Source organism: Electrophorus electricus, chromosome 25 (assembly GCF_041902795.1).
Source record: "Electrophorus electricus isolate QZ-2024a chromosome 25, ASM4190279v1, whole genome shotgun sequence".
In the NCBI taxonomy this organism is placed as follows: Eukaryota; Metazoa; Chordata; class Actinopteri; order Gymnotiformes; family Gymnotidae; genus Electrophorus; species Electrophorus electricus.
In genome coordinates, this window is record NC_137521.1 from 5,556,836 (window position 1) to 5,580,000 (window position 23,165).

Here is a 23,165-nt window from a genome sequence, read left to right on the forward strand (position 1 = left end):
CCATGTGCCGGTGGGGTGACGGATCGCCACGCACGCAACGCTGCGGTAACGAATTCCGCGTTGATGCACACACGCTTGCTCCCGTTCTGGGTCTGTACTAGCGATGGAAAACCCACCAGAGGAAGAGATTTCCTTTTTATTTCCCTGATGTACCCCTTACGGTGCAGTAACAGATTTTCTTCGATGGCCCATATTCGCCTTATTCTGTTCCCGTGAGGCGTTCAGGCCGCATAAAATCTGCATTCGGACTGAAAGGAGCCGGCTCATTAAAGACAGCGGCATGCTGGAGGTGAGCTGAGTCCGTTTGCATGGATCCTGCGCTGTGCATTCATGGCAATGTCCGATAATAACCGATATTGTACCTGCACGCGTGGCGTCGATGCCTTATTCCCTGCAGCTCAGACAGGAGGTTTTCAGCGCGGTATCTCATTGCCGGCAGGGCATACTGGCTCACGTCAGGGGCTGGCGGCCTCTGTAAACACAGCCTTTAAAACCGGAGCAGGCGAAGGCCCAATCCACGATAATGACACACTGACAAACCAAACCTGGCTTGCTCCAGCTTGTGTGGGCTCAGCGACGGCCCATCTTTAATCGCCATGGAAACAGAAAGCTTCTCCATTACATTCCAGGTCCTCCCAGAGCATCTGGCCATGAATATTTCAAGGGGACCTTATTTCAAATATGTTGGCTGATATGTGGTGGTGTGTTCAAATATACATGAGAGCCCTTCACTTTGTGACAGACATGCAATTATAACCCCCCACCCTTCTGGCTAGAGAGGGGCAACCCGCGGCGTGTGTTACGTGACGTCTGTTGGCACGGGCCTCCATCTCTGCCCGGTCATCTGCATCTCCCCCTCTCGATCAGGCACGTGGCTTGTGCGCATGGCATGTGCTGTCCCAGGTTGAGTCAGCCTAACACGGGCTTCTGCTCGAGGAAAAATCCTCCTGCTTCCAAAACGTGTAGCGGAGGTGAGCCAAACACACGCTCAGCGCCCATTATACTGGAAACGTCTACCTTGCGCCTACGTTCACCGACACTTTCCTGCAGCCGGTCGACTAGCACACGCGGTTCGGCAGATACTCTTGATCCCGTATTCCCCCGGTCAGGTCCTACAGCCTGTGCAGAGCCTGTTTCCATCTGGACAAGACAAGGCGCTCCATTAAACCTCTGAGCCCAGTATCTGGTCAGCTCTGTCAGTCCCCACAGGGGTCCTCAAGCCTGGCAGACAGGAGTATAAGCGTGTAAGATGTGTGACGTACATGACAGTACGTTAGTAGGAAGGCAGATCATGCGGGTTTTTTTCCCCTGTTTCTCACACATTTCACTCACTTTATCCTACAGTCTTTTCCAGCAGGGAAAAAGAAACATTTTCTTTAGGGTTAAAGAGATTGTACATTTGACAGTTTTCATCTAATGTAATGCCCTATGCAGGAATTGGCTATTTAAGTATTACTGACATTTGCAAATGTATTCCGAATAAATTTATATGTTAAGTCCCAATCTGCAAACAATATTAACAAAGTATATATTTTGAATAAATAATAACAAAGGGAACAAAAGTAAATAATTCAAATCTTTTGACTCAGCCAGTTCTGTAAACTCCACTGGCCTTAAATGAAATATTCATGTGACCTGAAGAATAAAGAGAATGAAGTAATGGTCTAGGAATTCAAACCGTATTAGCATTTCATGTGTTATTTCAATTAAAGTGTATATATTCTGCCACAGTACATTACTAACAGCAAATGACACAAAGCCATTTTTCAGTTTCAGAGCACCACCCACCACCCTACCTCCCAAAGTTCATGTAATAACAATTAAAAGATGATTCATTCCCAGAAAGCATATTAGCCATGAATGTGTAGGCTTTGGGCAATCATAATAATTATCGACAGCAATGAGCACATTATATACTGATCGTATGGGGAAAAAAAAAAAAAGATGTTTCATTCCTTAGACATAGAGTGCGTTTGTAAATCTGTGGGCATGGCTTTGTTTGAAGGGGGTCTTCTCAGAACCTGGGCAGATATTGCTATGATATGCAGTACGGATTTTACATGAAAAATGATTGAAGAGGAAAATGACTTCCAAAGGGTCTCAAAAACGTCATAAATCATAAATCAGCTGATTATCATTTTCTAAGATAAACTAAACTTAACAGGCTACGCTCCCGAGCCTCGCTGCTTCTGAAATAAATGATAATGATTAGTTTGGAACGAAATATAGAAGGAAACGGATTTGAATGAACATACCCAGTAAAAGCACGGGAAATGTTGTTGTGAAGACACATAGATGTTAGGGGATTCAGTATCGATTATCTCCGAGCGCAGATCCGATTTGTTCAGCGTGCTTGTGTATCTTCCGAGGACGAGCTGTCTGACAGACCGTTACAGACGGTTCAAGCTTACGTAGTTTATTCTGCGCCCCTCACTGTTGTTACTTTGTCTTTGATTTGATTCAAAATGTTTCCGCAATTCATCTGAAAATGACCAAGTTCTTTTTTTTGAAGGGAGCAAATAGTTATTAGCACGAGGCTTAATTTTTAAAAGGGTTTTGAATGAGCAGTTACGTGTACGTATAGTGTAAATAAAAACAAATCACGGTTTCTTGTTTAGACTCTCTAATAGAAAACCAAGCTCGGAGTTCATTTGAAGTGTAAAGTTTTAATGTGGGAAACATGGCAAAATTAATTGAGTGGCAGAGCAGAAAGCTAATTAGCTTGACCACAATTTAAACTGAAATCGAACTGGACGTATGAGTTAATGGTTTTTACAGCTACATTAAGTATCTGCTTGTATATGTGTGTGTGTGTGCGTGCGCGTGCATCTGTGTGTGTGTGTATGTGTGTGTTTGTGTGCATGCACATAAAGCTAGTTGCGACCAACCCAGTGATAACGTATTCAAAAACCAACCGCGATGTGTGGATAAACACTGATTTACAGCCACACTTGGAATGTGCTCCAGACTCCTCCATTAAACATGAGCCTGTGCAGTCTGGCCGCTTTATACTCGACAACCTCATCTGTCCCTGACATGGCCTTCTGAAGACTTACAACTGGAATGCAGATTAATTTACAGAAAGCCACCAGCTCCCTTCATTTTGAAGGTCCGTAACGCGTGACTCCAAATTTCTAATTAGCCAATGACCGTGTCAAACACTAAACGAAACGTGCGACGCGTGTGACGTGTGTGTTCAGCAAATGAAGCACATATCAAACTGAAGCGTGGTGTATTATTGTACCGGTGCCCCTCCACTTGCTGAATGTGTATACCACCAGCTGTGTGGAGTACAAGCGTAGAAGACTTCTCATCCTGTAGACACTCTGTCAGGGAGGAGGCTGGCTTGGCTCTGCTAAAGCATGCCCCCCCAGCTAGAGAGAGACGGAGAGGGAGAAACGAGAGCGAAGGAAGGCCTCAGCTCGGCTTACTACACCGGGTGGTGCTGAAGCGAGGGCTCGCACCCCCCTCTGAGATCTGGCTCTCAGTCATTTGACTGCGGGGGGGGGGGGGGGGGGGGGGGGGGGGTTGGCGGAGCACAAGCCAGGTGAGCTGTCGCAGGAGCAGCCTGGCAACGGAAAAGGGGAAAGTGAGGGACTGAGAGAGAGAGAGAGAGAGAGAGAGAGAGAGAAAGAGTAAGTGAGCCAGAATCAAACGTTATAATGTCTCATCCTATGGTTTGCGAGGCCGAATGCGGAGGTGGTTGAGGACAGCCTAATGTAAGTGAGAGTGATGAGTCCTCTGTGACATGAGGACGATAGCGTGGAGAAGGGGGCGGAGTCAGGCGAGGGGCACCTGCCTATGGAAACCAACCTTTCCTGCTGCAGCATTCAGGGGGCGGGGCATTGTTGGGAGAGTGTTGCGTAATTAGCTTAATCGAGGGGCGGAGTCCTGTTGTGGGTGGAGCCTTTGTGTGGCGCACAAGTAATATACTGCATGGCGCGAGTCACGTTAGAAAGCTGAAGGGAGGACCTGGTGGAGAGCAAGTCGCCAGGCGAACGCGACTCCCGCGGAAAAAGGTCTCGGAGATATATGACACCTTTAGCGGCGGGAAGCCAGCTGCTTTCTCCATGGGCGCATGTTTCGCTGGGCGGATAAAGATGCCTGTCGCGTTCACACCTTCTCCTGACCTTTAAAAACAAACAAACAAACAAACAAACAACAAACCCACCCGAAAACAGACCTGCAACGCGCTGGCACGTTGGGACGGCCTCATCGGGGTCGGAGGACTGCAAAAAGGCGATCGCAGTGATCAAAGCTTGAGAAAAGGGGTGAGAAAGTGAGACGGAGCGAAAAGGCTTGCTGAGGGCGATTGAGAACGAGTGAGGGGGCGAGAGAAGGGGGGCGGGCTCGTGGCTGAGAAAGTGAGTGAAGAGACGAGCGAGCGAGAGAGAAGGCAACTCGGACAAGGTGTGAGAGAAACAGAGACAAGATTAAGAGAGAAAGAGAGAGAAGGCGGAGGGAGCGGGAAGGAGAAAGTGAGGGACATGTAGCAGTGGAATGTTGTGGTTGCCAGGGTGTGGTGACGTGGAAGAGCTGGAAAGAGGCATCGCTCCACTAATCCGCTCCCTGCAGGAGGACGGGCGTGGCGAGCGCGTGGCGCTGGGACCCGCGCCCGCCGGGCAGAGGAGAGGCAGTGCCCGCTGTAATCCCCAGCTTTACACCTTGTAACTCTGCCGAGGCCTACAGGGCCACACACGCCTGGCACCTGGATCACGCGCGCACACGCGCACACACGCGTGCGTGCCACCACGCCGCCCTTTCGGGAACCTTTCCTTTCACATCCTGCTGAACTCCGACACTTTAAAAGCACAGTTTTCTATAAAAGATGAAGACACAGTCAGGGGATTTTTGCAAAGCTCCTTTAAATCTGCCTGCTGGTGTTTGGCAGTTTGAATCCCCGGCGGTTTCACAACATTCAAAATACCTTCAAAAGATAATAATGCACACTTCAGGAAATTCAGAACACAATTAAAAATAAAACCATTACTACAATAAATAATATCTCTGTGGTATTAAAAAAGGGAAATGCCTTGAGCATGTTGAAATTAAGGGAAACAACCTGGTCAGCACCGACGAACTAAGGTGCATTCATTGGGAACACATTGATAAGTGTGTGTGTGTGTGTGTGTGTGTGTGTGTGTGTCTGTGTATGTGTTTGGGGGGTTGCATGCACACGTGACTTTAGCACATCTCTAGATGCAGGAATTGTTTATTATCCCCACTGTTCTGCCTTTTCCCTGCCACCCCTATCACGGAACACGATAAATAAAAAACCACAAGCTCAGTGTGCCTCGGGTGTTCCTCCCGGTAAGGTGGAGCGCTGCTCTGGGCGCCCCACTCAGCCGCGTTCTCAGGACCGGAGCACGTCCCCGCAGCGTGTGGGAGGAGCCACACCAATCTCTGTTTTGTGGACCGCGAGCCTCGGGGGGCGCTCGACCAGCCGGAGGTTTATCGGCCGCGAGAGCGCCGAGCGATTCAAAACAACCGTAACAGAGGTGAGCCAAGTCGTTCGCAGTTTTATTTATCTGTTATATTTAGTTATCTCTTGTATTGTAGTCAAACTGATACAAGACATGCCTACAAGGAGTAGGGTTTCTGGGAGTGGAGGCGTGAGAGAGAACAGGGGCTCCTTTCCAGGCTGTTCAAGCATGGACCAGATGTCTTTAACATGCCACAATGGCTATTATGTTTATCCAAGAGCAGGTTTATATCTCTGGATGGGAACAGGCGTGTTTTACTGATGTACGGAGACTCAGTGGGTGATCAATTTTTATGTCGTTTAGCTCTAGCTGGAGCTTGAATCAAATATATTCAGTTTATACGTTTCTAAACAAAAAAGGACAACACACGTCCTTGCACTGAGGAATAAAATATTATTTACCACTCACTATAAGTCTAGGAATATTTTACACTGAACGGTGCATTTTTAAGTGCTGTAACTTGAAATTCTACACTTGAAAAGATATTTAAAAATAAAGTACTTACCAGCAAGTTTAACATAACAGAATATGTTTTGTATTCATGCTCTTCTTTATAGATTTATATGCAGTTAGGAACAGGAAATTTAATTAAGGAGGATTCAAGTCTTTTCTGTTGATACCTCCATGAGTTTCTGACCAAATAATGTGCACCAATTAGTCAGAGCAGCAGTGTGAAGAGGCAGGATGGGGTTTGTCCATCTAGAATATCCTCCCTCGTACCCTTCTGCGTGGGTTCAAAGGCCAAACCGAAACTTTTAAGAAAGTCAATATCTCCCCGAGCCACCAATCCCTGACCTGAGTTATCAGGAAGAGTGTTCTGTCCGCTAGCCCCTCCGGACACACGCCCAAAGGGACAAGGTCCTTTTTAGTCAGTGCCGGAGGCGAGGAGAGGCGGGCCATCTCAAAAGAGGGGGCGAGAGCGCACTTCACAGGCGCGAGGGCGGATACAGATCTCTGGCAAAAACACGGAGTGGGCAGGGAACACGGGGAATGACCAGGAGCACGGCGGGCCTCAGACGCCGCCTCCCTTCAGTCTGTTCGGTTCCGTCCACCCTTTAACGACATTAGAATGACATCTAGGTCACAGGTCTGGAAGAAAGTGTCGCTGCGACCCAGGGAAAATCAAGGAGCGGCACCAGCGAGAACCCGAAGGCATTTTACACGCCGGGAGCTGTGTGCGTGACATGCGCGAAGAGGGAGAGGTTCTGGAGCAGGACAAATCAATGAGTCTGTCTGTCCCTTCAACCCCAACAGCTCCCATCTCTCGCTCCCAGCCCCGCCCCCTCCGGCTGGCAGAGGCCGGGCTTCTAAAGGAACATCTGAAGCTACCTAATGGAACGGAAAATTGGGAGAAATAGAGAGATGTATCCAAGGGGATATCCCTTGCACTGTACAGATTTCACAAGTTTAATACACACGTTTGGAGAGCTTTCACCCCGAGGTCCATTAGTGTTTTGGAGGCATTACTGGAAGCGGGGCCCGTCTGCGGAAGTGACGTCTGAACGGAGCTCGGCTTCGTGATAGCTCCTGCGCATATCAGTGCAGCTGCTCAGACTTACACTGGAGAGGGACTCGCTAATAAGATATGCGTGCTGCGTAGCTGGGGTGTAAATAAGTGTCTGCTAAAGGCAACTAGTTAAGTTATCACTTCCAGATCTCTCTGTTTGCCCTCGCTCGCCCGCCCCCCCAATATCCCCCCTCCACCCCACCCCAACCCCCCTTATCGGCTCTTCCGAAGTAATGACCGCCTGACCTGATCTCAAACGCAATTTCAATTAAAAAAAAAAAAAGACCCAGGCGAATGTGTCTTATCCCTGCAAGAACGATTATTCTCCCCATCTAATCACGCGATTACACACGCCTCGCCGGCATACGGTGATACTTTCAGACGCGGCGATGCATAGGCCGACGAGCCGCTCGCAGCTGAAGGAACTAACGATGTGGAAAACCAATTTTTGCACGAAGGTAATAGTAATTAAGACAGATTGCTTTGGACCATTAATACCAATAAGTAGATCTCTGGATGCACACCCCCGAGGGCATGGGAGTGCACACAGGAACAAGAGGGCAAGACTGGTGGATGCGCAGATGTAAAAAGGGGGAATGGATGTGGGCGTTGGTGGGCCGGTGCCGACCGCCGAGACAGCCGAAGAGAGCTTAAGTGGACCGTTCTGACATGGGAGGGACTGACCAGCTTGGGGGAGTCACCTTGACGTCAGCCTTGACCTCAGGGTGGACACCTGAAAGCTGTCACTAGGAGCACGAAAGGCATGGCCAAGTCCGAGGAAGCGGCTGGAAGGAGCGGACTGCCGTGCGTCCTTCGGAGGAGCTAGCGTTTCGCCTAAAGCTAGCAGGATGGGTTTTTTTTTTTTTGTTTTTTGCATGTCTTCATAATCTTTTGAAATACAGCACTTTTCAAGGCCTATCTGTCCTAGACATGACAGGAACTAATTTGCGTGATTAATGCGACAGCCGAGATTCACATTTGTCATGTGTCCTCCTCAACTTTAATAAGTGCACTTACTAAACAGATGGGACATAAAGAACCTGGAAACTATTAAAACTTGAAGAGATTCACTGTTGCCTCACAAATAGCTCTACATGAAGGTTTAAGTGCTGCGCGTTTATTTTACAACTCATTTGAATATTATCAAAAAGTGTACAAACAATTTAACTCATTACACACGCAGAGCACAAGCTGTAGTCCTCAGTGTTTACTGAGACACGCTAATCCGACGAACTGCAAATGGACCGAGCGTGTCCCCTCTCAAATGTTATTCCGCGCGGTTCCCAAGCAAGTATTTGATCCCTTCAAAAGCAATTATCATTCCCCGATTATGAAATCTTGCATAATGTAATTACTTTGTACTTAAAAGATTCATTTCATCTTCGGGAGACGTGGCATGGTCTTGTTTTTGCTGGAGACCATTATCTCTAATGGGATCTGACAATTTAATTTGTGAGCTGCAACAGCCTGGTCTCCAGTACAAGGGAAGGCTGGGATTTGCCAGGGGGAGGGGCTGGACACAGCTGCTCAGCCAATGGAAGGGCCGGGGAGTGCTCGCGTCCCTCCCCCGAGGCCATGCTCTGACCCCCACCCATCAGAGCACACGAGAGTCCCGCACACGGAGCTGGGTAATATCAGGTGGTCCCTTCTCAGATTAAACGTGCACGGTCTAGTGTGTTTGTGACACATAATCACTGTAATCAACCGTAATAACATAGTTAGAATAATTAACTGCTTTATGCAATTTATTACTAGAGGTGTCCGGGGTGTTACGGCAGTGCTCTAACAAACACCAGAGCCATCAGGACTGTGGACTGGACCTTGGACTGGCTGACCATCAACTGTTTTCTTTGTTGCTTTTCCTTTTTGTAAACAGCTTAACATAACTGCATCTCAGTCACTTCTTTTTTTACATTAACAGTTATTTATTAATTTCATTAGATTTTCGTCCTTCTGTTGTGTACTGTTTTCACGCTCTCATTCTTTATTCTCTTTGCTCTTTTTTTGTGCCATGACCTTGGGCGTCTGGAAATGTGCTCACGACTCAAATCTTATCATTATAATCATTTTAAACCATCAGATCTGCCGAACAGAACCGGGGAATTGGATCGCACTGCCAGCACGTTTCTCTCTCAGAGCGGAAACACCATTACTGCATATCTGGGGCTTGGTGACGACAGCCCTTCCACCAGTGATCTGACCCATAACAGCACGAGGACCACGCCACAGAGCACGCGAGAAAGCAGCGCTAATCCGCGCTTTAGAAACGAAATTGGTCATTGATGTTTCAAATGGTTTAGGGCTCAAAATATGGCAATCCTCCAGACTCCAATGAGAAGACGTGCTTTTTAGTGCCCTGCCAATGCCGGAAGCAAACGGGTGGGTTCAGGTTCAGAAAGGGACCGTTTTCCCTATTTTGTAGTCGCAGCCACCAGGATTGGCCAATTAGCCCGAGCCAGCAGGCGGGACGGATCAGTGAAATCAACAGGGTGGTGCAGGGTCCGATGTTGCTATTAGCTTCTGAACCTACACCTCTGGGCGGAGGTCGGCAGGCCTCAACCATGACCCCTGCTGTTAATCAGTGCTTCTGAATGTGACCCCGTGACGCAGCACTTGACGGGTCTCCCAGGGGACTTTTGACAGTGACATACAGCTCCTGTAGCGCGGCTCCGACACGAAAGGGTCATCGATCAACCTAGACAGAGAGAGCGTGCTAATGGGCGACAACTGTCACGCGCGACGTGCGGCGCGTCCACGGGAGGGCACTCTGCCGCCGAGAGCCGATCTGCCATCCACTGTTCGACCAAGCAAATACAAAGAAATATGACCATTTCAATTAGCAAAATGCAGGGTACGGAAAAGATTTAATCACAGATGAGTGAAAGATGAGTCCTGTGCTACCGTTCCATAAACAAGACAAACAAACAAACAGGGCAGGGGAAAAAAAAGTAGGTAAACCACCTGCATAGGTGCACTGTGACGCTGCTATGACTTTGAATTACACTACGATGACATCCTATTGAAAAACTTTTAATAATGTTTTTAAGTGAATGGTGTCACCACGTTCACCTTATAGAAAGGAGCTGATAGTGAGCTTTGTAGGTGAGGACTTATAGGGGTGACGGAGAGGACGGGAGTTGGGGTGGGGACCTATAGGGGTGACGGAGGGGACGGGCGTTGGGGTGGGGACCTATAAGGGTGACGGAGGGGACGGGAGTTGGGGTGGGGACCTATAGGGGTGACGGAGAGGACGGGAGTTGGGGTGGGGACCTATAGGGGTGACGGAGAGGACGGGAGTTGGGGTGCGGACCTATAGGGGTGACGTAGAGGACGGGAGTTGGGGTGGGGACCTATAGGGGTGACGGAGGGGACGGGCCTTGGGGTGGGGACCTATAGGGATGACGGAGAGGACGGGAGTTGGGGTGGGGACCTATAGGGGTGACGGAGGGGACGGGCCTTGGGGTGGGGACCTATAGGGGTGACGGAGAGGACGGGAGTTGGGGTGGGGACCTATAGGGGTGACGGAGGGGACGGGCGTTGGGGTGGGGACCTATAGGGGTGACGGAGAGGACGGGAGTTGGGGTGGGGACCTATAGGGGTGACGGAGGGGGCGGGAGTTGGGGTGGGGACCTATAGGGGTGACGGAGAGGACGGGAGTTGGGGTGGGGACCTATAGGGGTGACGGAGGGGACGGGCATTGGGGTGGGGACCTATAGGGGTGACGGAGAGGACGGGAGTTGGGGTGGGGACCTATAGGAGTGACGGAGAGGATGGGAGTTGGGGTGGGGACCTATAGGGGTGACGGAGAGGATGGGAGTTGGGGTGGGGACCTATAGGGGTGACGGAGGGGACGGGCCTTGGGGTGGGGACCTATAGGGGTGACGGAGAGGACGGGAGTTGGGGTGGGGACCTATAGGGGTGACGGAGGGGACGGGCGTTGGGGTGGGGACCTATAGGGGTGACGGAGAGGACGGGAGTTGGGGTGGGGACCTATAGGGGTGACGGAGAGGACGGGAGCTGTGAGCGAGACTTGGAAGGCCCTTACCCTGCTCACGCCACGTCCACGGTCCTCGCCGTAGTTTGTGCCCAGGATCTCAAAGAAGATGTTGGGGTTGGTGCCATTCTCCGTGAACTCCAGCAGGCTGGTCAGACCACTCACACCACCCTGCAAAGGGGACACCACCATTGTACTAAAGACGGTATTGCTCATGCATATTACCAGGTTTGCACAATTCATGGAGCGCCTAGAAATAAAAAAACAACGCTGAACTAGAAATAAGCTAAACGATTGCACATCAGCTATATCCATCATCATCATCATCATCATCATCATCATCAACACCATCATCATCTTAATTGTTATTGCCACATGTCAAATCTCCATGGAATGGCAGTCTACACCACGAGCAGATTTTCCCAGTCCCGGGAGAAAAAGCGCCCTGCCCACTCCCACTCAGGCACTCACTGGAGTCACTGGAGCTCATTTCCGTTCCAGCACTCAGTGCTCTTAGACCCACTGTTGCCACATCCTGTTTCAACTTCCACCCTGAGCTAACGATGCCGTAACTGTAGCGAACGCGCCACGCCAGTGCCGGGCCTGACAGAATTAATTAGACAACCAATTATAAAATCTGACGAACGCTTTCCAAACGAGCTCACACCGGGCTGCACTGAAAAGCCGATAAACACAAACTTCCTGTAATTAAGCTGTACAGCAACGTTCCATTGGACACGTCCCTGGAGGATTCAAATAGGAACCCGTTATCTGGTTGGCGTACGGTAAAATGTCCAGGCATCACTCGGGTCTGGTATGATCTATATATCTCTTTAGGAGTCTTTAAAGTGATACTGAGAGAAAAGGGGGTTGACCTTCACCACCGGAGTGTGTGCCTGTGCATCATGGGCATGTGACGGATCTACAAATACTTTGGAATCGCGGCTTCCGTTGAGCGATTATTTAAAGATCCAGGAATCAGCACACCACCGCTCCCGCGTGGCTTCCCGGGCGTGTTCGGCATGGTGGCGTCTGGGGATTGTGTGGACTGAATTTGTGCGGGCGGTCACAGCTCAGCAGAGGGGGGAACAGAGAGCAGGGTCATATCTCTGGAGCCGCATGACAGGGGTGTGCTGATACGTGTGCATGCAGACATAGCACAGGCCATTCTTCACCAAGCACAAAGAGTTCGCTCACACCGAGCCGCGGGTCGCGAGACACGGGCTCGTGTCTGAACGTCCCCGCGCGAGAACCCGGCAGTGGAGTGGGGGAGCCGGGTGGGAGCGAGGAACACCATGGGTGAGACAGGCAGGGGTCGAGGGTGCGGAGCAGGCCAGGGGAGCATCACGCTGCCCGGCACAATCCATCACAGTCCGTCACAGGCCCGAGGGGTGAACAAGCTCAGGGGACGCCTAAAACGTAGGCAGCTAGAAACATGCAGACCTCTCTCTCTCTCTCTCTCTCTCTCTCTCTCTCTCTCTCTCTCTCTCTCTCTCTCTCTTCTTTCTTGCCGGAAACAGGCGCACACACACACACTCGCACACGCATGCACACACACACGCACGCATACAGCGTGGATGCCACAACGAAAGTTCAAAGTTCATAATCCAAAGAGCTTTTATTGTCATTTCAGCTATATACAAGTACACAGCAAAAACGAGACAATGTTCCTCCAGGACCATGGTGCGACACGAAACAACATGCTACACAAGTGCAAACAGTCCAATATAGTGCAAAAATGTCATTAAGTAAACAAAATTGAATAAATCAATAAAAGGAAGCACCTCCCCGCCTGCTAGCCCGACTCCACCCACCCCACATCTCCCTACCTTCTTGATGGTCTCCAGCATGGAGCGTCCGCCCTGCCACGGCTTGGAGCCCTTGCGGATGCACGACAGGCTGGCCATGCTGTGCCACTTGCGGTCCTCCAGCTTCCTGTGGAAGGTGTTGGCCAGGAGCAGCACCGTGTCGTAGATGTAGCGGTTGGTGATCTGACCCCCCGCGGGTGGAGGAGCAGGGAAGTTGGGTCGGAGAGAAGAGACGGGTGGTGCGTGAGAGGGGACAGACCGAGACACTCGATTAATCACTGTCTCACAAGGAAAAGGACATGCATGGTTCTCCAGCTGGACACTTTGTTGTTGTTGTTGTTGTTGTTGTTGTTGTGTACAGTAGTGAGGACAGCAGGTGCGCGCCATCGAGCTGTTCGGAGCCCGAGCCACATCTGTGAGTGCTGACAGTAACACAATGGGATCAGCAGCAAGCAATGGAGCTTTGATCAACTATGGAAAAGTCATGCCTAACACCTGGTGTGCGGGGCCCGCTTTTCAGAGACGCGAACGCTATCGTCTCTGGCTTAGGGCTGTTTGCACAAAGACTGCGGCACTCTGTGGAGCCTAAACTGTTATTCGAGGTACTTTAATAAGCTTGCTGGAGCTCATTCACCTGCTTATGGCTTTTCTTGTGGTTCCTTTGCTTTTAGGTGTGACAGTAGGCATGATATAAGACCATTTATGAGGGAGGGACAGGGAGTGAGAATTAAGACTACGTGCTGCTTACAAAAGACAAGCATGCATATGCACGCACGCACACACACACACGCACGCACGCACATACACACACACGCACACACACACACACACACCCGCACGCATGCACACACACGCACGCACACACGCATGCATACACACACACACACACACACACACACGCACGCATGCACATACACACACGCACACACACACTCAATCACACACACACATACTGTAGGCCATGTGACGTTGGAAGCAGGAGTAGAGCTAATTCCACTCTGATCGATCGCACTGCTCTAATCTCGCCTGAGTGTTGTCTCCATTTTAATGAGGCCATCATAAATAAAGTGGAGTGGCCATTAGGTTTCTCCCATTGCTTAATAACCCACAATGCTTTTGCACACTTGACACTGTGTTGCATGTGCATGTACACATGTGTGTGTGTGTGGGTACACACATGCCACACATCCATCGCAGCCCAGATGACAAGTAATTGAGAAAAAAAACCTCTTGACATCAGCATTTGTCCTCCATAACAGTCAAAAACACATTAGCCATATTGGCAATTTGCATACTGCTGCAATCCGGAAAATGGTCACTGGGTGAGAAAACCTATATGGCACATAAGCTACAGAGGAAAAGGGCATGAACGGGAATTCCTCTCCGTTACGGAAGCGCGCTGCGGTTACTTCGCCTTTCCTGTGCCATTTCTCCCACTCCTTCCAGCTTTCGTCCGGGGGACGTAAACAAAATGTGTGGAGTCGTAGACGAAGGAGGCCGAAGGAGGCAGATTTGATACCACGGAGTTTTTTTGTTGTTGTTGTGTGCCAGGGGCCAATGAAGGGCCAGGGCTGGCTGGGAGGGCCAAGGGCCCATGGGAAGGCGGACTCCTCCGGTGGAGGGATGTGATCAGAGCTGTGTGAAATGGACCGTCTCCTGGCCCACACTGCTGATCACTGAGCCGCTCTTCCTCTACACTGCACTCTGTACTGCGCTATCGCACACACACGCACACACACACGCATGCACACACACCCCATGCATGCACGCAGGCATGCTTACACTGATATCTGACACTCTCATACTGTACTTAATATAATCAGGTAAACCGAAGGAGGAAAACAGCAAACTAGTCAGTGTGGTACAGGCTTCTCCAGGAGGGGAAGTGTCATTTAGAGGCATCTGATTACCTTTCTATCAGCATACTAAAGACATTTATCTGGCATAACACGGTCAACACAAAAAAGAGAACAACTCAAAAAAGACTCAAGCCTTTTTTCCAAGCTTGTAATTGTAATATGGTAATTGTTGTGCTCTTAGAATGCCAAATACATTTTCTCATATTATCTACCTATTAGATTATCGTGCAGATTTGAAGAAAATAATAACGATAACACCAAACAACGCCCGGACAAAAATCAAGTCTGAAACAAGCCCCTTTCTGAAATCCTTGCATATTTCTGGGTCAGACTGTGATAGGGCAAGCATGGGCGTGGTTACGAGAACGGTTATGTTCAGAGGACGGCGGGGAGTGGAGTACCTCTAGCGTCTGGGCCTTGGAGTCTTTGGGGTCGCAGAGGGAATTGTTTATGCGGTGGTTGTTCCGGACACAGCGCTGGCTCGAGTTCTGGGGAAGAGGGAATGTCTGTCTGATCAGAGTCAAGCGGCCAATAGACTTCATCACCAACTCATGTAGGTCCAGATCAGAGATCTCCTATATGGGGGAAGGATGAAACACAGGAAAGAGAGAACATCAAAAGAAGGAATTGGCATAGAATTATACCGAATTCTAATCACTTCCAAATCAGTGCCTGATAACTGTCACACGTCCTGATGTTGACACATTTTCACTCTCTGCTAAAATCCCTGGAACACCTCAAGAAGCCAGCAGCCCCCTTGGCCTTTAAATAGCCATTTCCTCCACGAGCACAACTCTCCCGTGCGGAGCCCACGAACCATTTTTCTTCACGCCAAGGGTGCTGTCTTCCTTTTCTCGTCGGCCCGGGTTCACCCCGTTCCAGCCACTTTTGCAAAATGGCGCGGCTATTTATATCACTGCCTAAACAGCCCGCCTATTTATAATGGGCCCCCGCGTGACGCCTGTCCCCTGGACGGCCGCTGACGTGCGGGAGCAAGGTGAAAGGAGTCACGGGGAAGGGTGGAGACATGGTGGAACGAGAGCTGCACCCGCCGCGTCGTCCTTCCGCAGCGTTGCGGATCACTGCTATTTTTAGCCAGGGGTCGTACCTCGCACCGGCAGGCGGAGCAGGGAGGGAGGGGCGGGGTTAATGAGGCAGGAGCGGATGGGGCACGCCCTCTCGGCGGAGGCGCATTCCGGGATCGTCAGACCCCTCCCTCGGACAGGCCTCGTTTGGTTTGGGGGGGGCCTTGGTACCTGCGTGATCGACATCGCCTGTGATGGGTTTTCATAAATCAGGTCATCTGTGTCGAGCTGGTGGGACTAAATGCATGTGGAGGGGAGAGCCCCCCCCCCCATCACAGAATCTCATCATCAGAGGTTTGCCGCAGCACCCACGCCTTCTGGGTGGAGTCTGAGCCTGTACGCCAGACGCGGGCTGTCCTTAGACGGAGAGATGCGTTATGACATCTGTAAATTAACCTTTTATGAAGAGCAATTGCCATCAGGCTAGCACACAGGACTCAGGGTGTACATATCCCTCCCAATGGTCGAATCAACCTCTAGGACTACAGCGGTTAAGACGACGCACACATTCACACGAGCATGAAAATGCCTCAGCGCAATTACCTTTTTATTGTATTTTTTTTTTTACTCCTTGCTGATGAGCTCAAAAAGCACTTGATGTTTAATTAGTGAAGCTAAATCAGAATGACACAGACAGAAGGTTGCAGGTTTATGGCCTAGTTTAGGGTTAGGGTTTTGGCAGGGCCTTGCGTAACTGCCCACCTGTTAGACTGCTGTCGAGGCAGGCCAACTGTAAGCGGTGTAACGGGTCGCCGTGAAAAAGAAGCTATCTCCATCTCTGGGTGTAGAATTTCAGGACTGACAGTGGCCAGTGAGGGTTGTGTAACTCTCAGATTCATGCTTCCAAAATCACAGGGTTCTTGACAATTACATCATTACTGGGAAATGATGTCAAAATGTGGGAAAAAAAGTAATACATAGACCCAGACTGTAGTTATACGTGTTTAATAATATGTGCTTAGCAATATACATAACTTTTCCAGTTTTTGGGATTGAAGGAATGCTTGATATTACTGCAGTAACAAAGAATGGCTATCAGCAGCAACGTGTACTCATTAGGAGTAAATCACATGTATGCCAGGATGTGTTTTTAATGGTAGGCCCAGTTACGGGGCAAACTGCACTATGGACCACACCACATGCCTGGAGCTCTCCAGCATGGCCGACTGGGATTAAATATAGATAGTGACACCTGGAATAATCTGTTCTCCTGTCCCTATAAATCAGTGTCTCTGTCATTACCCATGAAAATTAAGTCACAATTTATTAATATGGAGAAAGAAAATTTGGTCAATGTTGCAAAAATTGGTTTTCACAGCGAAGTCCTTTGACGGCTCTGTCCTGTCTGAACGTGGTCAGATTTGTGAGTGCATATGTTCTAATATCAAATTCTTCATGCTACACGGACTGTAGAAAAATACGGGAACATTAGTCAAACCATCACGGTGAGAGCACTGGGACACCATTGTTCTGTCTTAACAGGTGAAATTCACTCCGAAACAGTGGGGCTGAAAGGAAAACCGCACCCTAACGCCACTACATACGATCTTTCAAAAGAACCCCGAGCTTTTTTCATTCACATCATCATGAGGTGTGGTCCCAGGTTAGCGGAATACAGAACCCAGAATGTCCTGCCCGAGGGGGACGCGCGGTCGGTGTCCTTTACAACCGAGGCATGTTGTACTCATGGCCCAATCCAACTGTCATTCCAGTTATTTTCATTTCAGTAGCACAGCTCATTTCTGTAATACGTGCTTGTGAGAGGCCTCAGTAGGGCTCCGCGTCTACCATCTGGGTCAGTAGTGGTTAGTGTCTGGTCGCTATAATCATTATCATTTACAGATATCTGATAAGCTTGATCTGTGTGAAACAGAACTGCAGTTGTTTAACAGTGGCGGGGCCTTGCCATACCTTAACGGAAACCTAACGCACCATATGACACACCAGACGTATTCACAGACCCTGTAATGTCCCTCTGAAACTAAAGCAACCAAGTAGGGTGAGAAAACAAGATTAAATTAAGCCTTGGAATGAGTTTTGGCGGGAGACGGGAGAGAGCTCTGGGTGATTCAGTGTCAGCACTCAGATCCGGTGCAGGAGGGCACCGCGTAGATCAGCCAGCACACTGCTCCACTACATACGACTGAACCCTGCAGCTCGCCGGGGGGCCGTTCATGGTCTAAACCAGGCACTCTGAACCACCACACGGGACTCAAGAGGGCCGCCCTGGATTCAGTACTGGCTGACCTCAGATCAGTGAAAATAATATAGCATAGGCAGAGAATGCATGCATTTTAGCTTTATTGTCGTAGCATGTATATTGTTAGGGTTGGAGTGCACTTTTATTAAACGGAATGCCTCTCGAGTTTAAAAGTAACTCAGACCAGAACAGGATTTTTCTTGGATATGTTAAAAAAAAAAAAAAAGCCAGACTATCTTAAAAAAAAGCCTTGTTCCAATTTCCCTGCCTAATCCTGGTAGATGAATAACTTTTACCACAGAGAAATTCTTAAAATAGTGAACATATAGCCAGGGGAACTCACCCTTAAACCCCAAAATCCTTTCTGCAATTTCTCTTTGCCAGATGAGCAGTCTGTAAAAATTCTTATTGTCTAAAGATCACGTTTAATTCTCTTGGAATGGTAAATTTGCCTTGGTATGCCAGTCCTAATTTGAATCAGAGTACTGCAGATGGTCCTTATTTGACTACCAAGTGAGGAAATATCAAAAAAGTGTTCTTCTCAGTCGCATACATGAACAAGGAACATTAACATTACAGATCATCTAAAGGAAAGAAGAATCATTACATCTGTATCATCCTGAGATTAAATATTCATTTGTTATATGGTATTCTGCAATTTGACTCCAACATTATGCAATGTCACTTACCTCGTTAATGATGACCCAGTGGCAATCGAAAGCTACCAGGTTGGTTTCTACCACCTGAGAAAAAAGAGAATCACACGCGCACACACACACACACACACACACACACACACACACACACACACACACACACACACACACACACACACAGACTGCATTTCAGAGTCCAATCATCCAAAAGTTCTCTTTGACTGCACACGGTCTTATGTAATACATGTAAGAACATCTGCTACGACTAAGCGTGTTTCCGTCCCTCGTCGTTCGCCACCCGACTTCTAAAGGCCAGTCCTCCATTAACGCGGTCTGCCCTTCCATCTCCCATGCCTGCCGTGCTTCTTCCTGCCCACGCCCACGTGAGCGCGGCCGCGTCTCCCGCCCACCCCGCGCCGGCTCTGGCGTCCATTAGCCGTAATTGTGTAGGTGACTAAGCGCTCTGTGTCGTAAAACACTCTGCTCATAAACAAAGGCAACAGCTGGAGTGCATGATGGTCGGTGCAGCGCTAATAGTGTTTTAATCTTCCGCAAAGACCTAATAAAACTTCGGAATTATAGCCGAGACAAGCGGCGTAAAGCATCCCGTCAGATGGCGCGGGCGCGAGGGCTGTGGGACCGCGCGGAGTCGACGGGTCCCTGTCTTGTCTCCTTCCTTCACGGAGTGCGACGGGATAGTGGCTACAAAGGGCAGTAGCAAAACTGCCTGTCGTGTGCTATGCGCTGTATGTTAGATTACAGGGTTTCAGCCATAGAGCAGCTATAACAAATCTGGCTTCAGGATAGGAGGTCCCCCACGGTGTAAAAAGCATTACCAGAGGACCCCGGAAAATAAACAACAGATGGAGCTAAACATCAAGTGACCGTTTTTAATGTTTTTGCTGTTGCTTCTACATGCATAAGACTTAGACATTTTATGCTTGACAAGGTTATGATAACAATCCATGGTCGCCTGGCTGCATGGAGTTGCAGCCAGCACAAAGTGTGTGTGTGTGTGTGTGTGTGTGTGTGTGTGTGTGTGTGTGTGTGTGTGTGTGTGTGTGTGTGTGTGTGTGCGTGCGTGCAGCAGTCTACGGCTTAGCCTCTTTTTGCACATTCCCGTCACCCGGCAACTTCTGCGCGTCCAGATGTTTCCACTAAATTGGAGCTCCGGCTTCAAACCGGCTGCAGCACCTCAAGCTCAGGCTGCATCCACTTCATGAGGAGTGAGGAGATCGTAAAACTCCGGGCCAGCAAGCGGATCGCCAGCACGCAGTGCAAGCTGCTGGATCAGAGGAAAAATCCAGGCCTGAGGGATCGAGCGCATGGTTCTGGTCAACGGTCGGGGAGGAACCTATCGATTCTGGCATGGAACTCGTAGTGGACCCAATGGGGCCATGAAGCTCAGGGTCGGCGGAGCAGGCAAGCTTGGGTAACAATAGCTCAGTGTCCAAACTTCTGGGGAGGATCGGGATGAGCAGATCTGTCTCCAGTGCTCTCGAATGAGACGAACAGTCCCCAGACAGCCCCTCTCAAGCCCATTCACTCGCACACTCGCACACGTCAATGTGACGCAACAGTGCCAACTAGTGGTCTGTTCAGGAGCCAATAAGAATCGGCATAGTGACTGCGTGTCGGATTCAATGTCAACCAAGGCCTGTAGCTCTTTTCTCGCTCTGAGTGACAGGTAGCTTCAGATGAAGCTGTCTACTTGCTAGGTCAAAGTCTTGTAATCACCCAGAGACACCTACTCATTGCCTATTGCTGTCAAGTGCCTCTGTCTTCATTGTAGACAGCTGCTTTGGGAATTTGGCATCTTGGAGAGGTTTACCGAGTTCTGAGAACTCAATGTCACCCCAGAGCAGCAGGTGGAGAAAGAACTCCAACTGCAGGAGCGAGAAAACTCAGTGAGAGAAAATCTACCAGGCAGATGATCACCAAAATCATGTGAGTGGGGTTTTTTGTCTTTCAGGTATGTGAGTCTCTGACCTTTTCACAAAATTCACATACACTATGGACATACGATCCTCAAGAAATGAACTTAGTCTCGTTCCACGCAAAGTACAATGAGATCTTTAAATTACATGGTGAAAGCAATGTCCTTTGAGATGGTTCTTTTGAAGACGGATGATTATTGTTATTACACCACATTTTCCACCTGTCTGGGCTTCTAAAGCACTTGGAGAAGAGGGTGAGTATTCATTATGGTGAGCAACATACAGGGATAATCAGAATTAATTATGCACTCTGACATTGCATGACACTGTCTTGTTGCAAATAACATACAGCCACTAGAAACAAGATTTTGTCCTCTCCTAATACACTAAACTGAGCCGGATGAGTGAAATTGAACACCTCTGCTCTCAAAATGCAACACCGAACAACTACATAAAATGCACTTCAAATGACCAAGCGGGTTCATGGGAACACGTGAGCGCACACTCATGGGAAACCTCAACTCCATGCAGTCACGCACTGCAGCTGAAATATGGATCACATTATTGGACCATGAATATTGTGAGCTCCAGTAATTTAATGAAGCACCTTGCTATTGCTCTCCTCACGGAATATAAACGGCATGGACTTTCACATAGAAATAACCGAGGATTCCAGACCAGGGACGTCAAAACCTCCATTTTACATTTCCCGTGGAAATCTTCAGCTTTCCATATTGCAGCTTGTGTAGCGTTGTGAAGAAGCGTTTCATTCCCGATGAGTGGAGTTTGTGGAGAAACGCACACCTAGGACTACGGATAAAACACAGCAGCGTTGTCTAAAGCACCTAGAACCAAGACAGCGAACAGAACATACAGAGCTCACAGGCTTCGCGCAGAAGTGAGAATTACCCATTCAAATTCTTGATAGTGCCACGCCGGTCCCAGCTCTGGCATTTTTGCGTTGCTGCAAGGTGTCATTTTACGGGATGATTGATCGCTGTCCTGTGCTGCCCCCTCCCCCATAAGCCACGCGTTGCGAGAGCTCGAAATGCATCATAACTGCAATCATGTCACGTTTGCCATTCTGCCTTAATGTCGGCCAGGCTTCTGTGGTGCCCGTTTCCCGCGCCTGGTGGGGTCTATCGGGACGACACCGGTCGCCAAGGTGTCGTGCCGGGGTCTCCGCGGTGCGCTTCCAAGGATACGGCGATATTGCGCGAGCATCTTCTTTGCTCGTCACCCGCACACACCCATGCATGTACCCAGACCCATCAGAGCTAAGAACCGTCCTCCTCTGCAATCCCTCGTAATACTAGCAGGTACCCCAGAGGCATACAGGTTCACCTTCATGATGCAAAAAGTAAACTCATGCCCTCGAACACAGCATTTGCCCTCAGCTTGCTGCAAGGGAGAGTTACTAAGCTGCAACCATTGCCTGCCTATCTAGAAATACCCAAAGTCAATATCATATCACCCATGACGCAGCACCACACAACACACGCAACGGCACGTTATTCTAACTAAGAGAAACTCAAGGGAGTAAGGGCTAAGTCCTGCTCGGCTTCTACTAACATTTTAGATCCGCCTGCAGGGCTGTTTAATTAGTCCCATATTTAAATGTATTAAGTGCTTTGGTGAGCCCATTATCCAGAATGCATCACTCTCTGGGTGTAGGGCAAACCCCAGCAAAAACCCGATCATTTCCGCGCAGCACAAAAATACAAATAAATAAACTAACGCTACAAGCGATCAGGAGCGTTGACCCGCAAGTGCATCAGACATTTTTGCGGAGATTCCAACTGATGCATCGAATCCATGCTTTGTGAGGCTCCCTGCACTGAAATGACATCATTTCCCGTGGCTGTCCGGTCCTGTCCTCTCCGTGGCTTTGCTTCCTTACAAAAACGAACGTAGCCTGCCGACAGCAACGGAAACCGCGGAAGCAAATTCCCGCCTCTCACTCTTACCAAATCCAAGAACCAGACCAGTCATTAAGAACTGACAGGCTAATTTCTCAATTACACTACAAAAACGGCTTCAGGAAGCCATCGGCTCCGGGGGCCCGTAACGACTCTTATGTCAGCGTCCGAGATTATCGTCCAGTGAATTACGCGACTGACCTTTGCTCGGCTGTGGCAACTCCAAGGTCACCCTCCGTTTTTCACTCCCGGCTCATGACTCCACAGCTACTACCCCCCATTCCCACCTCTGCTCCTGTTCTCCCCACGCCCGAAAACGCCGGATGACCCGCTGGGCGGCCTCGGCCCCGTCCAAGAATTCTGCCTACGCGGCGTCCTTCAGCCGGGCGGCCTGTCGTCGCACACACTGGGGAAACGGGCACTTCCCCGTCTAAGGCCGCACCGAGTAGGCTACCTACCGCTTGACCCCTTCATGAGTGTCTGTGAGTGTGTAATATGCCGGGGTGAAAGGGGATTATACACGTAATCCGCCCTCCATAGGTTTATCAGCGCATGCCACGACTCTGTCACCATTCATCACACCGGAGAGCTCCCACATTCATACAAAAATAAATAAATAAGGCACACAGATGCACTAAAGCCTGCCCAGAACGAATGCTGCTCTAGCCAAAGTAAATTCAATGTGACTTCCCAAATTTTCTACGCAAATGAAACTGC

The 23,165-nt window shown here is 49.4% G+C and overlaps 1 protein-coding gene across 5 annotated transcripts in view; it reads right to left on the minus strand.

Annotated features, from left to right (window-relative positions):
- The window catches only part of grid2 (glutamate receptor, ionotropic, delta 2), a 237,815-nt gene that overhangs the window by 60,378 nt on the left and 154,272 nt on the right, over positions 1-23,165 (minus strand). For all 5 annotated transcript variants that reach the window (XR_014119867.1, XR_014119868.1, XM_026999786.3 and 2 more), the window contains 4 exons: positions 18,626-18,679; positions 15,053-15,226; positions 12,814-12,975; positions 11,036-11,155 (listed from right to left, as the gene is read on the minus strand). Coding sequence is in view for 3 of the 5 variants with exons in the window: in XM_026999786.3 (XP_026855587.2) it covers positions 11,036-11,155; positions 12,814-12,975; positions 15,053-15,226; positions 18,626-18,679 (510 nt within the window). In the remaining 2 variants the exon portion in view is untranslated. The remainder of the gene's footprint in view (positions 1-11,035; positions 11,156-12,813; positions 12,976-15,052; positions 15,227-18,625; positions 18,680-23,165) is intronic.